This window comes from Nicotiana attenuata, chromosome 2, assembly GCF_001879085.1.
Source record: "Nicotiana attenuata strain UT chromosome 2, NIATTr2, whole genome shotgun sequence".
In the NCBI taxonomy this organism is placed as follows: Eukaryota; Viridiplantae; Streptophyta; class Magnoliopsida; order Solanales; family Solanaceae; genus Nicotiana; species Nicotiana attenuata.
The window spans coordinates 41,937,144-41,955,379 of record NC_031990.1 but is presented as its reverse complement, the minus strand read 5'-3'; the positions used below and the strand labels follow the sequence as shown (position 1 = coordinate 41,955,379).

Genomic DNA, 18,236 nt, shown 5'->3' with positions numbered 1-18,236 from the left:
GAGCATAGACACATGACAAACTAGATGTACAGACTCCAAGTTCGAAGGCAAGTCTAACTCATATGCTACCTGGCCTACCTTGCGTATGATCATATATGGTCCAATGTACCGAGGGCTAAGTTTTCACCTTTCTCCGAACCTCATAACGATTTTCATCGGTGATACCTTTAGGAATACCCAATCGTCAACCGGAAATTCCTAGTCTCGCTGTCGATTATCCGTATAAGACTTCTGACGGCTTTGAGCTACTAATAGCCTTTCCTGTATAAGCTTAATTTTCTCGATTGCCTGATGTACCAATTCTGGTCCTACTAATGTAGTTTCCTAAACATCGAACCACCCTATAGGCGACCTACACTTCCATTCGTAAAGAGCTTCGTATGGAGCCATATGAATACTGGAGTGGTAGCTATTATTATACGCGAACTCAATAAGCGGCAAACGATCATCCCAGCTACCCTTAACGTATCTTCAAGTGTCTAAATAGTACGCTCAGCCTGTCCGTCTGTCTAGGGATGAAATGATGTACTAAGACTTATCTGAGTCCCCAATCCCCTTTAGAAGGACCTCCAGAAGTTAGCTGTAAATTGAGTTCCTCTATCCGAGATAATAAATACAGGGACACCATGCAGTCGTACTATCTTCTTAATATAAATCCGTGCATAATCCTCTGCGGAATATGTAGTCCTAACGGGCAGAAAATGGGCTGACTTTGTAAGCCTATCAACAATTACCCATATCGAATCGAACTTACGCTGGGTACGAGGTAAGCTTACGATGAAATCTATATTAATTACTTCCCATTTCCGAGTCGGAATCTCCATAGCCTGCAATAATCCACCCGGCTTTTGATGCTCAATCTTAACCTGCTGACAGTTAGGGCACTGAGCAACAAGCTCCGCTTATCCTTTTTCATTCCGTCCCACCAATATACCTCCTTGATAACATGATACATCTTTGTTGCTCCTGGATGGATAGAATAACGAGAATGGTGAGTTTCTCCCATAACTTGCTGACGCAGCCCTACAACATTAGGGACACATAATCGTCCTTGACATCTGAGGACCCCATCTTCTGAAATCTCAAACGGTGTCTTCTCCTTCTGAGGGGTGGTATCCCTATAATGAACTAACACAGGATCCTCGTACTCACGTTCTTTCACTTCAGTTACTAACGAGGATGTTGTCGTATCCTGAATAGTAATTCCAATATCACCTGAGTCCAGTAACTGAACTCCAAGACTAGCTAGCTGATGAACCTCATGGGATATTCCGCTCTTCTCTGGCTGTAAATATGACAGGCTACCCGTAGATCTACGGCTGAGGGCATTGGCTACCACGTTTGCCTTCCCCGGTTGGTATAAAATATCAATGTCATAGTCTTTAAGTAGCTCCAACCATCTCCTTTGACGTAAATTCAATTCCTTTTGCTTGAAGATATACCGGAGGCTCTTATGATCCGTATAGATATCAACATGAATGCCATACAAGTAGTGTCTTCACATCTTTAGTATATGAATCACCGCGGCTAACTCTAAATCGTGGGTCAGGTAGTTCTTCTCGTGCTTTCTTAGTTGTCTAGAAGCATAAGCTACAACCTTACCATGCTGCATCAGCACACCACCCAATCCAATGCCTGAAGTGTCATAATAGATAACGTAACCATCGGTCCCTTCTGGGAGCGTTAGAACCGGTGCTAAGGTTAATCTGTCCTTCAATGCCTGGAAACTCCGTTCGCAAGCATCAGCCCATTGAAACTTTGCTCTCTTCTGAGTCAACTTTGTTAAAGGTTCTAAAAGGGAAGAAAATCCCTCTACACATCTTCTGTAATAACCTGCCAAACCGAGAAAGCTACGAACCTCCGTCGGTGTTGTGGGTATAGGCCAAGTGTTTACTGCCTCAATCTTTTGTGTATCCACCCGGATACCTTCACCCGAAATGATATGCCCAAGGAAAGCTACATAGTTCAACCAGAATTCATTTTTAGAGAATTTTGCATACAACTTCCCTTTTTGTAGAACTTTGAGCACAGTACACAAATGATATGCATGCTCAGCCTCTGAACGAGAATACACCAATATATCATCGATAAATACAATTACGAACAGATCTAAAAGGAGTCTGAACACACGGTTCATCAAATCCATGAATATTGCTGGGACATTGGTCAAATCGAATGACATAACACGAAACTCAAAGTGCCCATATCTGGTCCTGAATGTTGTCTTCGGAATATCTTCCTCATTAACCCTTACCTGATGGTACCCTGACCTCAAGTCTATCTTTGAAAAACACCTTGAACCTTGCAACTGATCAAATAAATCATCAATCCTCGGGAGCGGGTACTTATTCTTGATCGTCACCTTATTCAACTGTCTATAATCAATACAAATCCATAAGGAACGATCTTTCTTCCTTACAAATAACACAGGAGCTCCCCACGGTGATATACTAGGTCTGATAAAGCCCTTTTCAAGTAAATCCTTTAGTTGTTCCTTCAACTCTTTCAGCTTTGCGGGGGCCATTCTATAGTGAGGAATAGATATTGGATGAGTATATGGTATTAGGTCAATAGCAAACTCAATTTCTTGCTCTGACGGAAGACCCGAAAGCTCATCGAGAAAAATATCGGGAAACTCATTAACCACAGGGATGGACTGGATGGTTGGTGACTCTACTTCTACATCCTGAACCCGAACTAAGTGATAAATACAACCCTTTCTAATCATCTTCCTTGCCTTGAGATAGGAAATAAATCTACCTCTCGGTGATGCCATATTGCCTTTCCACTCCAAAATAGGCTCCCCTGAAAATTGAAATCGGACTATCTTTGATCTACAATCAACATTGGCATGACAAGAAGCCAACCAATACATACCCATTATAACATAAAATTCTACCATATCTAATTCGATTAGGTCTGCTACGGTAGATCGACTATGAACTACTATTATGCAACCTCTATATACTCACTTAGCTATCACTGAGTCCCCAACAGGTGTAGACACCTCAAAAGGTTTAACCAATTCAGGTTTTATTCCAAACTTACTAGCAACCAACGGAGTAACATATGATAAAGTGGAACCTGGGTCAATCAGTGCATATACATCATATGAGGAGACGGATAATATACATGTAACAACATCAGGTGATGACTCCTGATCCTGTCGTCCTGCCAACGCATAAATGCGGTTCTGAGGACCACTCGAGCTAAATGCTCCACCTCTGCCTCACCACGACCCATTAGTGCTTGTGAACCTTGCCCAGGGGGGTGTACTGATGATGACGAACCAGCTACAGATCCCGCTGGCTGAGCTATGCTTGCATCACCTCTCATCGGATGATCCCTCATAACATGGCCCAGATAACCACAAGTATAGCAAACACCCAATCCCATACGGCACTACCCGGCATGCTGCTTACCAGACTGAGCACATCGTGTCAATGGCAGCCTCATCTGACTTAACTCACCCCTATACTGAGAACCTGAGGCCCTGGAATTCTGACCAGACCCTGAATATGTGGAATGATCAAATCTCTTACCGCTAAACTGAGGGGGTGCGCTAGCCGATGGCTGGGCTGGATACCTCGGGTACTATTGCCTCTGACCACCTCGAAGCTCACCAGAAGGACCCGAAGACCTCGCTCTCTTATTATGGGCCCTATCATGCTCACGATCGGCCCTCTGCTTCTGCTTACACTCCTCTACACCTTGAGCGTATGCCTGAATACGAGAAATATCCATGTTTGGCTGAAGTGAGACCGACATACAATCGTTAAGCAAGTGCGGTTCAAACCCCATCACGAACTGATGAACCCGACCCTCCATCTTAGATACAATAGTGGGAGCATACCTAGCCAATAAATCAAACTGAAGACAGTACTCTCGAACACTCATGTTACCCTGCTGAAGGGTCAAGAACCTATCAACTCTGGCCCGCCTAAGCTCTGGTGGCAGATAATGACAAAGAAAAGCTTCTGTAAACTCCTGCCATAGTGCTGAGGGGCATTCTCACCTCTGGACAACTCCCAAGACTCGTACCAATTAATTGCAACATCCTGAAGTCTATAGGAAGCTAGCTTAACTGACTCAGTCGTATTGGCCTTTATTACCCTCAAAGTCCTCTGCATTCTATCGATAAATACCTAAGGGTATTCGTTTGGATCTGCCCCAATAAATACCGGAGGGTCCAAATTAATGAAATCACGAACCCTCGCACTGACGGACCTATCTACATGACCAATACCTACTTCCTGACGTTGAGCCTGCGCAGCTACTAATCGAGTTAATAGCTGAATAGCATCTCTCATCTCCTGACCCGGTGCATCTGGCTGAAGGGCTGAATGTACAGGGGCGGGCGCTGGAGCTGGTGCCCTTTGGAGCTCTACTGGAGAGGGCGTGGTATGTGAAGTCTGAGATGGAATCTCACTATGAGACTCTCCCCGAGCCCTGGTAACTCGTGGCGCTCGACTAGTAGTCTCACCAGCCACGGACTTTCCCTTCTAGGCGGCTGTAATCTTTGGAGGCATCGCTGGAAATATAACATATCATTAGGAACATGAATTCTTATATCGCACGATCTAAGATAAAAAGAGAGGATAATATCCTATATGTCCTGTAGCCTCCTGTCTATAAGTGTGGTGCACAACACACCCATAAACAAGACTCTACTAGACATGGTCAGTAGACAACCCTAGGACAGAACTGCTCTGATACCACTTTTGTCACGACCCAAACCGATGGGCCACGACGGGTGCCTGAATCCTACATGTCGAACATCCTTAAGCATGCGTTTAAGATGTAAACGTGAATAACATACGTGACGGAAATCTATTCAAAAGACATATGTACATATATATGCAGAATACAATGGGCGAGCCGGCAAGGCTGCTTTAGACAACTAAATACTCAAAACTGAAAGCCGACAAGGCCACATACTATGCAACTATACATTACTGTCTACGGACCTCTAATAGTAATATAACTGTACAAAGACGGACTGAGCCACGTCATGCCTATATATATATATATATATATATATATATATATATATATATATATATATATATATATATATATATATATATATATATATATATATATCAAAATCAAAAGCAGCTCCGGATCAAGTGGAGCACACCAACTCTCGCTGATTAAGGATCCTAAGAAGGGGGACCGTCAGCTTGCCTACCTGCACCTGCGGGCATGAAACGCAGGCCCCGGGAAATAGGGCTTCAGTACGAATAATGTACTGAGTATGTAAGGCATGAAAATCAGTACATTATTCGTACTGAAGCCCTATNAATAATGTACTGAGTATGTAAGGCATGAAAATCAGTACATAAAAGATATAGATGAAACATGAAATAAAGAAATCCACCTGTAAGTTTGAATAACTTTGTAAATCCTGAAACATTTATAATTTCATGCATGTGCGTATAAATGTTGTGTCATGCATAGGTATAGGTTTACATAACATCATCAAGCCTCTGAGGGCATCCCATTATATCATCTCGGTCACTGTGGGCAAATTCATTAACATATACCAGACGATCAGGTGGTGGTGCGTTATATATAACGCCGTAACCTTTTCCCATATCCCATATACATATATAACGCCATCTGGTCATGGATCAATGTACACGTATAAATGCATGAAAAGCATAAGAAATACGTTAATAAGATTTCTCGGAATATCATAAAAATAATATGCATGTCGGATAAACTTTATCAAATACGTATTTTTCTGAGACCCATGAACAGAAGATATAATAATAATTCACATGAGGAATCAAGAATATAGACACCCCTAGTATTTCTATGAATAAAGTCATTTATGGAAGTTGTGCATTTGTTCGTTTTGTTTGTGTCGCATGGATCATGCCAAAAAGAAAGAAGGACTTAGCTTTAACATACCTGTAGTAGAGAAAAATCTGTATGATATTCTTGCTCGAATTCTCATTGAAGTGGAAATGTCACGTTATAATTAAGGAGGATGACTCCTCTATACAGTTAGTGTCACCAAAACTTTTGTAGAAAATTAAGTAGAAGAGTACTACTCCCTTTTACAGTGTAGCTTATATGATATAATATGCAAATACATATTAGAGGAATAATCTAACGTTACTTTATTGTAAGAAGGCTTGCTGAATTCTTTCTTAAGATTGTAGGGAATGGTTTTATTTTTTGAGATGTTATTCTTAATTCTAGGTGGCCCCACATAGCAAGCTTAGTGTCACTTAAGGTATGACACCTTTCCATCTTTATGAATAGTCATTAGAGAATTTAGGAGGGCTTGCCATGTTGGGGAGGGGGGTTTAAGTCTTATCCTAAGCTTATTTTATTAATTAATTACCTACTAATTTTAATTAACTTGTTAATTTCCCCATTAACCAATAATCAATCAACTCCCCATATAATTAAGAATTATCTCAACTTAAAATACTACTCTACTTTACGTACCTTACTATCGTGGTCATGGGGTACCTTGTATGGCACTAATCCATAATGTCGGGTATTATCGCTCGACCCGTATTTTATTCCAAATTGGCAATCTTCAACGAAACTCATTTTCTTTAATCTGCGTATGCTTTATCCTTCATGGAACTTACTTCTTGCTTGTTATAAATAACATAAATACGTTAACCTCAAGATAATCTCATCCCCGCGTCTACGTCGATTAACTGAAGACGAAACTTCAACGTACGAAAATGTGAGATGTAACAGACAGAGGTTGTTGAGTGCCCATATATTGGGCTTGGAGGAGGGTGGACAGCCAGAGCTGGTGGCCGAAGTTTGACAGATCTTGGTGAAGAAGGTGGGTCGCTAGCCTTGCAAGGTAGCGTGGGTCCTGGATGGTGATGGATATTGGAACTGGCCCAACCATCATTTGTAGCAACTGCGAATGTCCCTGCAGTGCCATCTCCAGCCAAGATTCCAGCATCAAGTCCGGTGGTAGTGGAAGGGTTGCCATCTTTAGGTGGTGATGTTCTGTTGATTGCTGGGGTTGTTTGGGTTCGCCACTGAGAGAGGGTTCCTTGGGTAGTCCGCCGGTTATACTTGAAGACAGAGGCATCTCTTCAGTTGCCTGGTTATAATCTGTTTGGTGGCTATTGGGTTTCGTGCTGGGACTTTTGAGATCTTTTCTCAATCTTGAAGCATTGACACTCGGTTCACAACTCAGATGGTGTGTTTGATTTTTTCTAGGCAATTGATTGCTTCTATTGAAAGAGGCGCAGTCGGAGATGGGTGGAGTGTGGGTTTGGGTAGAACTGGGCAGGGTCAATGTAGATGAGGGTTGGCCCACATTATCAATTTTTTTGGGTTTGTCAGAGCATAATTTCCCAAATCGGGGGCGCCTTCTGAATTTTGGAGACTACTCGATTTGGGGGGGGGGGGGGCGGGAGTGGCTAAGATTTGGATGGGGTCCGCCTTTTTCCCCTCTCCTTGACAGGTATCATTAGTAGGATTTTGGGGGGATCCTATTTTCCTAGAAAATGATCTTTCATCATTGGGTCAGATGCATATAATTACCTCTTTTACCCAGTGTATTTTTGTTGTGGGCTAGCGTGTGTGTTGCTCGGGCTAGTGCTTGGCATTGGTCCATCTTGAGATAGGCCCGTTTTTTGGCCCACCTCTTTTCCCCCTTTGGTTAGGTTAGATGGCTGCCTGTTAGGGCCCATCACATATGTAGTCCCCCTCGTATTTTGGCTACTTTCGCCGGAATCCATGGCCAAATTGTGGTGGAGATCTAGGAACATACCTGATGAGGTATTGAACCTCTTTACCTATGTATTGGATTCATCTGGAAATATCTGTTGCTTCTGTCTATGTGGTTGGGTACCTTGGCTGGATTGTGTATGTATTTGGAGAAAGGGACAGTTGCGCCATTGTGAGCTTTGGTCCTTTTTGGTAGCATCGCTATTGGAGCAGCTAGTGGGTGTTTGCTTGAAGGTTTTCTTGAGTGGGAATGGAAATGAACTCACAGCTCCTCAGGATGTGGCCAATTCTCCCACATCCCGTATATTTCCCCTTCATACACGATCGATTGGTTATGGGTGCCAATAGTGACGTTCGTGGTTACTGGGATATCTTATGAAACCTTACGCATATTATGGCATACCTGCCTCTTAGTGTAGAAGAGGTGCAAGTACCAATCTTTAGTAGTTTACCCACTCTGTTGCGCACCTGTTCTAGTATTGATTTGTCGTAGAATTTCGTTGGCAACTGTGGGAGCCTTATCCATACCGCTGTTATGGCTAGTTTTGATTCTGCTGGAGCAAGGTTTGGTTCCCATCTGCGGATTGATAGGAAGTCCGCAGCTACAAACCATGGCCCCTCGCTTAGGACCTTGCTCATGCTTTTCTCCATACTAAATTTGACAATGAAGAAGTCCCATCCTAGATCAATTAGGGTGAGTGGTTCGTTGGTTTCCACAGATTTGAGAGTTTAGCCTATAGTAGATGGTGTTGGATTTTTCCCCCAAATAGTTTGATAATCAAGGAGTATTTCCAAGGTTTGTAGAGCCTTATTTTGTCTCCAATCGACAGTGGGATTGGTATGTTCCCTGGGTTTAGTTCAAAAACTTGTGTTTGCAGCCCGGATTGGTGTGGATCATAGCTTGTTGAAGAAACTAGATATTTTTCTAGTAGGACTTCCTTGAAGGAATTTTTCACAGTGTTGTCCTCATCCATAACAGAGCTTGGGTCTAAGATTGATATATCAGGAGGTTCAGGTGGTTTTTCGACGGGGGATCTTCTATTTGGGAGTGGGGATGTGGTCATTCCTGGGTGACTGTGTGGTTAGTTTCGAGTTAGAGAGATGCTGGTCTTTCTCTTTCCTTACCTTTCTACCTTTATTCCAATGTTTGCACATCTAGATTCTTTCTTAACAAGTAAACCGTAGTTAGTAGGTGTTTGGGCATAAGAATTGTAAAATTCCAAAAAATGGTGAAATTTTTTTTCAAATGAAAATGGCATTTGAAATTTAGAGTTGTGTTTGGACATAAATTTCAGTTTGGGTTGTTTTTGAAGTTTTGTGAGTGATTTGAGAATTTTTTTTGAAAAACAGCTTTTTGGAATTTTTTAAATTTTCAAAAATTTCCAAAATGCATCTTCAAGTGAGAATTGAAAATTTTATGAACAAACGTTGATTTCAAAAAAAAGTAAAATTAGTTTGGAAAAAAAGAAGAAAAAATATGTCCAAACGAGCTCTTACTATAAACATCTACAATAGAATTAGGAAAAATATCTCTGGTATTATTAAAATTATTTCTTGGTGTGCTATAAAACTAACAATAGCTGCTCATTCTTTTAATGGAAAAGGGTCAAAACTATCCCTATCATTTGCTTAATGGTTTATAAATACCCTCCGTCCATCTATCCGTTCAAACAAATACACTCCGTCTATCTATCCGTTCAAAAAAACACACGAAACTAATTCTATTAACAAAAATACCCCCGCGACTAACGGCAGAACTGATGGAGTGTATTTTTTTGAACGGATAGATGGACGGAGGGTATTTATAAACCCTTTAGCAAACGATAGGGATGGGTCTTTCATTTAATGACGTGGCGATTTTTAATTGGGCCACGTGGCAATCTTTGACTGGAACAAAAAATGGATATTATTTCAACCCATTTACCTTATCCGATCCATTTACAAAAATGGGTAGTATCTATCACACTCATTCCCACTCATCTGATCTCCCCCTTTCTTCTTCTCCAATTGGGACACTGCATACACACAATAACAAATTAATTAAAGAATAGATAAAACCCAAATCAAATAACCTGAAATTCAAACCAGATTCTGAAATTTCTCCAATCAAACTCAGCATAAGTATTGAAACTCTTAAATGGAAAATCAACAGATACATTTGGGTTGTTAAGTAAGAAGACAAGGATCAAAACAAACCAAAAATCTGAAACAAAAAAATTTAGCCCAAATGCTAAAATTGTCCAAATATATCAATCAAATCTAGGAGAAATATTGAAACTTTAAAAGGGACAAGTAATGAAAATCTTTGGATTGTTCATAAGAAGACAAAAGAGCCACGAAATAACAGAGAAAAAACAAGTACATATAATTGATACAAGCACACAAGAAAATTGAAACCAAGGTGCTAAAAAGCTTGAAATTATCACATTCTAGGATAAAGATTGAATCTATAAAAGGTAAAAAAAAAAAAAGTAAAGGGTTACCTTTGGGATGTTCATAAGAAGAAGAGGAGGACAAAGAGCCATGAATTGCAGATGAAGTGAAAGCCAAAGCCATATTTTCAAACACAAAGAAAGATTGTTTCAACAAAGAAACGCTAAAAATTCTTTGTGAGATGAGAGTGGGTGTGCTGGGTGATAAGGAAAAAGAGAGGAAAAAAAACAAAGAAAAAGAAAGAAAATAATTAGGCGGATCAAATAAATAGGGTCGAACCAGGTAAATGGATAAAAATCGCCACGTCATTAAATGAAAGACCATCCCTATAGTTTGCTAAATGGTTTATAAATACCCTCCGTCCATCTATCCGTTCAAAAAAATACACTCATTCAGTTCTGTCGTTTAGTCGCGGGGGTATTTTTGTTAATAGAATTAACTTCGTGTGTTTTTCGGGACGGATAGATGAACGGAGTGTATTTTTTTGAACGAATAGATAGACGGATGGTATTTATAAACCATTTAACAAACGATATGGATAGTTTTGACCCTTTTCCGTTCTTTTAATCATGTAGAAAAGCACATGAGACTAATCAAAATCATGGCTTTTGCATGATTGAAAATATGTTTGTGACATTAAATAAGGATGAGTGCCTAATACCTAACTCTTACAAAAGCATATATTCGGACATAAATATAGCATTCACTGTTCACTGCTCCCTGCTCCCTGCTCCTATAGCTTTAGTCCCAAATATCTATTGTCCTTTTTTCTTTTCTCTCTTTTTGAGATTCCATAATACTCTTTCTTGAATTTAGAGTCCATCCACCAGTCCCCAGACTGTCTGCGTTCTTCTTTATATATAATTCCCTTCATTCCCAGTTCCTGATTTGATCTTCCTTTAATTTAATCAAAACCCTAGTATTCTTCTATAGCTGAAATCATTGGGTATTTTTGAGGAATTGGATCCGAAAAAGTTATATTAGATGGCGATAGCTGCACCAGAACAGCTGAACCTCACGGAAGCTCCAACGTGGGGATCTCGGACAGTTGATTGTTTCGAAAAATTGGAGCAGATTGGTGAAGGCACTTACGGGTCAGCTCTTCTATTTTGATCTATTTCTTCAACGTAATTGTATATATATGTTAAAGTTATAGATTTTTTCAGATTTTAAAACACATTGTTTAGTATTGGAGTGAAATGGTTAAGAACAGAACGGAACGAATATATAGGAATTATATAGTAGCCTCCAACTAGTTTAGTATTGAAGTGTAGTTGATTAATTGATTGTACATATTTAAAATTTCATCAACTGTACTAGGGAATTTGTGGATTAGGGCAACTTTTAGTCTTGGGCTCCTTTTGGTCTTGCGGGTAGGGATAGAGATGAGGAATTGGAAGAGAAGGATAGTTAGTGTATTCTTTTATCCAGAATCGATTGCAAATTAGTAACTCTATTGTGAGAAACGTAGATATTCTGCAAATTAAAGACATCTGGTGTTTGTGAGCTCAAAGGTTAGTAAAGCAGTATTTTAGCTTATAGTGTCGCTGACCAAAAAGAATCAGCTAAAGGTCTCAGCTTTTTTGCATTTAGCGTCGCCGACAAAAATAAAAAAAATATCAGCTCGAAGTTCCAAGCTTTTTCTGTCTCATCGAAAGAGTAGACCTTGTCTTTCGTTTTTTTACTGATATGTAGTAAAACTTTTATCGATCTCAATCTGCACCAAGTTGGTGCAGTATGGTACATCAGGAACCTTACAAAACCTCAGCTCCCGACTAGTCTAGCTCGTGAGGTCTCAGAAACTCTATTAAGCTATCTACGTCATGTCCATTTTTTCAGCTTACACCAAAATGCCAAAAAAAAAGAGACTGTTATACTTCAATATAGGTACCTTAAAAAAAGAAAAAGAAAAAAAACACTTCAATTTAGATGTTCTCCTTTCTGCTTTCAAAACATCTTTAATTCCTTCATTTCCATACTAACCACCATATACAGGGCGGGATGGTATCCCAAATCCCCTTCTTGCCTTTTCCAACTCCTTTTCTTGTCCAACAAAATAAGGTTCCTTCACTGATCTTGGCATAACCCCCTTCTTATAAAAAATGTCATCTGCCATAACCGATCAATTAGGAAGAGACACTGTGCATCTTCTGTCTCCCTTTCACATATGTATTACCCCCAAAGGCATTCAATTCTAGTGTTCATATCTTTGGCAACATCATGCTAGATGGGACATTCAATTAACACTATCTCGACCACAAAAAGAAAAGACAGAGTTAAATTAGTACATTTTTTAGTTAAATCGATCTTCACCATCTTAACAAGAAAGAGCAGACTCTTTTCCTGTTCTATTTTAACACTAAAAGGTATAATCGAGGATAGATGTTGAGAAACCTTTTTCCAGCTCCTTATCTTGTTGCCTATTTATCTCACTAATGTAATATATCCTTAATAAGGAGTAGGGAGTGTAAAATATCGCATGCGCTTCATATGGAACCTTGAGATTGCCTCACATCACACTCTTATAACCCAAGAATGGAAGGTTTCAGCTATATCCAACTGGTTTTAACATTCACTTACCAAAAGACTACCTATGAGAACATTCAAAACCAAATATGAAGAATATTAGGTAATCAGTCAGATCAAGGGTACCAACAGTTAGCATGCCTGTTCAAGTTTTTGGTCTAATCACGAGGCAAACGAATTCTATCAGGAGCGATATTTTATAGATGAAAATAATTCACATATTCAAAATATTAATGGAGAATTTTCAATATTAATATATTCAAATTCATCTAACTAAGACTTATGCTCTCTGTCCCATTAGGTCTGTGGAATTTAAGTTTCTACTTTCCTACTCCTCTGTCCCAGCCACGCTATATTGAGTTCCTTTATAAATTTGCATAGTTATTAAGAGTACGATTAGTATATGCTGTTTATGTTAATAGGGAAACATGTATGGGTCATAAGTTTTTCTTTTGAATGTTGTGGAATAAGAGACAGAAAAGTTTGTTATTGACAAGTTTACTGGTGGGAACATGTAATTTTAATGCCCTATACTGTATTTCTGGAAGTGGATTTGATTTTAATACAAATCAAAAGGCAAAAGTGGTTGTTAGATCGAAAGGGAGGGAGTAGTTAGTTATCCATTCTTTAGTTTGATCATTGTATGTACAACTGTTAATGGTGCATATCTTTTACCTTGCAGTCAAGTGTACATGGCTAAAGAAATTAGAACAGGGGAAATTGTTGCTTTGAAGAAGATACGCATGGACAATGAAAGAGAAGGGGTGAGCTTATTTTAGTATGATTTGCGTTTGGCTAATTCCTTCAAAATTCAAACTCTTGTTTCACTGATTATTCAAGGGTGTAAGATTATCTTTTGAGAATACGTTGTTCTGAAGTGTTTCTTAATGTTCTTATGCAGTTTCCAATAACTGCTATACGGGAAATCAAAATCTTGAAGAAGCTGCACCATGAAAATGTGATTAATCTGAAAGAGATTGTAACATCTCCAGGTAAGATATAAATAATGTACATGCTTTCATCTTATGTTCTTTTACTGTTTACTACCTTCCCTTATTTACGTGAACTTGAAAGCAACATACAAAAGTTATATGTCCTTTTTTTTCCTTATGTGCCCTCCTTTTGTGCTTTTTTTCTCCACTAATAAAGAACCAATACAAAAGTTTCTGCCCTTGCAATTGCATTGCCAGCAAGTATTTATTTACCTTATTAAATATTTCTTATATTTTCCGCAGCTAATGCACTAAGTTTTGCCTGCATTGACTGTGGTCTTCACCAATATCCAACTATATTCAATTACGGGACGAAACTGAATTGCAAAATACGTCCTTTTGATATCAGATTTGACATTATACAAAGGCCCTAATAGTTTAATGATGTTTTAGTGAGTATGAGTCTTTTCTTTTGTTATTGTTCTTTATCTTGTGATGAACAGTGCTGTGAAAGTATCAAATTTTTAATTGTTGCAGGTCCTGAGAAGGATGAGCAAGGGAGGCCAGGTAAGTGTTTTTAAATTCAGTTTTAGTTCATATGGTGCTTTTGCGTCCCCCCCCCCCCCCCCCCCACCCCCTCGCCCCCCCCCCCCCCCCCCCCCCAACCAAACCCCACAACTGCCGGTCCTGATATCACTTATTTAATTGAGTTTGTCATATTTGAAGTAACAATATGGCTTCATTTGCAGATGGTAACAAGTATAAAGGTGGAATCTACATGGTCTTTGAGTACATGGACCATGATTTGACTGGGCTTGCTGATCGTCCTGGAATGAGATTTTCAGTTCCGCAGATTAAGGTAGCGTAATTTGTCTTGAACATGTTTGGTACCATTTCCGAGCAATTAGATGGCGAGTGGGATGTTGATTTTCATTCTCTCTTTTGCAGTGTTACATGAAACAGCTTTTGACGGGACTTCACTATTGTCATGTGAATCAAGTGCTTCATCGTGATATTAAAGGTTTGATTTAGGAAATTCATGCTGATTTTCTAATTTCAATCTCTCTAAATGTGGTGATAAAGGCTACTCTTTTTCCCTGTAGGTTCCAATCTTCTGATTGACAACAAAGGCAATTTGAAGCTTGCCGATTTTGGGCTTGCTCGATCCTTCTCAAATGATCACAATGCAAATCTTACAAATCGTGTAATTACTTTATGGTACAGGTATGATTTGTGACACTGATCCATTGGGGTAAGCTGGATTTCATTTTAAATTCTCTTCTCGCGTGAGTGGTGACTTGTGGTATATCAAACAGACCACCTGAGCTGCTTCTTGGGACCACAAAGTATGGTCCAGCCGTTGATATGTGGTCGGTTGGTTGCATCTTCGCTGAGCTACTTCATGGAAAACCAATCTTTCCAGGGAAGGATGAGGTAGCTGATGTTTTCTATTGGTTAAATGTCCTAAATCTTACAAAAGTAGTGAAGATGTAAGTTTTTAGTCTAACTAAAATGCACTTCCTTCAGTATTCTCGGCCTGACAAAGACTCGGTTAAAGTCTTAGGAAAAATAATAACAGCTTCCGCTTGAAAAGAATTGTGATGTGTTGATATTTGCCCAATGTGTACTTATTTTTTATTTTTTTTAAAGAAGTATGTATGTGTCTGGTGTTCCTTTACATCTGACTTCTGGTTGGCCGATGGCATGCCTGATTAATCATCGAGCCTCAAGTCTGTTCAAGACAACTGATTGCTTCTACACTTAATTTGTTGCATCTTTAATACTCACCGTTAGAGTTCTTTTATATTTGAGCTGGTGCACCAGCTTATGACAAGATTTGAAGATTCATTCTACACTTGTTTGCCAAGGATATAAAAAACAGAAGCTGCAGTATCTGCATAAATCCAAATTAATTAGTACTTTCAAACTACTTGTCAATATGGAGCTTAAAAGCTGTGTGATATTTTGTGTAATGACAATTTTCTTTTTGTCTGAACAACCTGCTAAAAGTCACTACCATGTCTGAATGTGACTTTGGGCTAGGTGAATAACCCTCTTTAACAATGATTTCAGCCAGAGCAGTTGAATAAGATTTTTGAGCTGTGTGGTGCTCCAGACGAGGTTAATTGGCCTGGAGTTTCCAAGATTCCATGGTATAACAATTTCAAACCATCAAGGCCATTGAAAAGACGTCTAAGGGAGGTTTTCAGACAGTAAGTAAACTATATATGGTGTGCTATATTTGCAGTTGTTCCGCAGCATAGTTATTTGTGTTAAATAGATCTTGTTCATGTATTTATATCATTGTGTCTGTGGCTTTAGCTTTGATCGACATGCTTTGGAGTTGCTTGACAAGATGCTAACGCTGGACCCGTCTCAGGTACTCCCTCCTGTCCAAAATAAGTGATTTTTTGGCCTTTTTCTTGTGGTCCAAAATAAGTGATTTTTCCAGATTTCAAGAATGAATTAATTATTTTTTTCCTACATTGTCCTTGGAGTAAATAGTGTTGGAATATGTGTTAGGAGTGTTTATGTGAGATAGTAAAGGTTAATATGGTCAATTTCATTGCTAATTAATGTTAAAAGGTGGATTTCTTAATCTGTGTGAAAACATCCAAAAAATCACTTATTTTGGACCGGAGGGAGTATCAGTTTCTCTGGCATGCATGTCATTATTTTGCTTGTTTTAAGTAATGGAGTACAAGACAATGTTGAAACATATATTTGACATGGTGCTTGTAGACCAAAGCTAGCCTACGAATCCCATCTCCAAGCTCATCATATTTTCAACTTATGTTGTTACTTCTTTCAGGCCTTATTTTGTGGTGGTTTTTTTTTTTTGGGGGGGGGGGGGGGGAGACAAATAAATAAAATACAGACATGTATTCTTTTGCTTGTATAGTTCATTGCAATTTTCCAATGAATTCCTGTACAAGAAATTTCATAGAATAACCAGATTTTTGGGAGAATTCAGTTCGGTGATAATTCATATTATTTCTTAAAGGTATGATCCTTTTGGGATGTTTGATCTAAGTTAATTAGGTGCCTAACCATCTTATATTTCAAATCTGGCCACGTGGAATTGCTATTGATTCTTGTAAGAATTGGGCTTTCAGTGCACTAATGATGCTAGTAATTTGACTGACTCTCGTAGTCAACATCCCCTCCAATGTCCTCCCCACTGAGAGACCAAAGAGATGCAGAATCTGCCTGTGCAATTTGCACCTGCTAACCAGCTGAAGTGTGAATATTCTGCAATAGTCTCATTGCATGAGCAAACACTATCTTTGTGCACTAAAAATGTGTGCCAACTGCCATTAGATTCCGCTCCCAGTTGTACGTTAAGGATCTGTTCTTATGAATGATGTGAATATCCTGACTGACTTGCTTTTCTACTTTTTATCTTGTGAAGAGAATTTCAGCCAAGGATGCACTTGATGCCGAGTATTTCTGGACTGATCCATTACCATGCGATCCAAAGAGGTATTTCTTTCTAGATAATCCTTTTTCCTTAAAAATATCAAAAAAGAGATTCTCTTTTCTTTATTACAAAGAATCACTTTATGAATTCCCTATATGTTCTTCTAGCGAGCAACTCTTTTAATTAGGAATTATTTGCTTGAACAGTTTGCCAACCTATGAAGCTTCACATGAGTTCCAGACAAAGAAAAAGCGTCAGCAGCAGAGGCAGCACGAAGAAGCAGCTAAACGCCAAAAACTGCATCACCAGCAGCAGCATGGTCGGCTTCCACCGGTTCAGCAGTCAGGGCAGGGACATCCTCAAATGAGACCAGGCCCAAATCCCCCATTGCATGCATCCCAACCTCAGGTTGCTGGCGGACCGAGCCACCACTATGGGAAGCCGCATGGACCTCCAGCAGGGCCAAGCAGATATCCAGCTGGTGCAAATCCTTCTGGAGGATATGGTCACCCTACTCGTGGCCAAGGTGGAGCTTATGGCAGTGGTCGCTATCCACCTCAAGGAAGGGGTTCCCAATATGGTTCAGGAGGAATGCCTGCTGCTGGTCCCCGGGGAGGTGGAGGTAGCAGTTATAGTGTCGGAGGCTCAAATTATCCTCCATATGGAGCTTCTGGCACTGGACGTGGCTCAAATGTGAATCGCAACCAACAACAATACAATTGGCAGCAGTAAAATGTGCAATGTGAAATATAGGAAGCGAAGCGAAGTGTGGATTGGATATTCCCGCTTTCTTGGTTCTCTGATCCACCTTATGCATGGCAAAGAAAGGCAGGCAATGTGTGGCAGGGCATTGGCGGAACCTGTTTATATGAAAACCTGTTACACTGAAGGTTACGTAAAGTATATATAATGTTCTATGGACATTGTCTTATGTTCTCTATCCACGCCCAAATTTACTTGTAAACAGAACCACCATAAATTTACGTACTTGGCTAGGGAGGACTTCTATTTTCATCCGTTTCCGTTGAATATCTTCCTGTTGTTTAAATACTGAATTTTACTTTTATAAATCGTGGTCGAGATCAAAATGTGTATTAGCTCCTTTGATTAGCCATATATTTGCGAGGATGAGCCACATCAACTCTTACTAGAGCCCTTCTGATTGGCCATTTCTTTGTGAAGATTAGAAGGGCCCTTCTCTACAC

The 18,236-nt window shown here is 39.6% G+C and overlaps 1 protein-coding gene across 1 annotated transcript; it reads left to right on the top strand.

Moving 5' to 3' along the window:
- Positions 10,836–18,145, top strand: LOC109207997 (cyclin-dependent kinase C-2-like). The gene is made up of 12 exons (XM_019370999.1): positions 10,836–11,246; positions 13,361–13,442; positions 13,580–13,670; positions 14,148–14,177; positions 14,360–14,469; positions 14,559–14,631; positions 14,714–14,834; positions 14,927–15,044; positions 15,684–15,823; positions 15,933–15,990; positions 17,023–17,093; positions 17,238–18,145. Exons 1-12 carry the CDS (start codon positions 11,137–11,139, stop codon positions 17,761–17,763), a joined length of 1,530 nt encoding a protein of 509 aa, XP_019226544.1. The 5' UTR covers positions 10,836–11,136; the 3' UTR covers positions 17,764–18,145.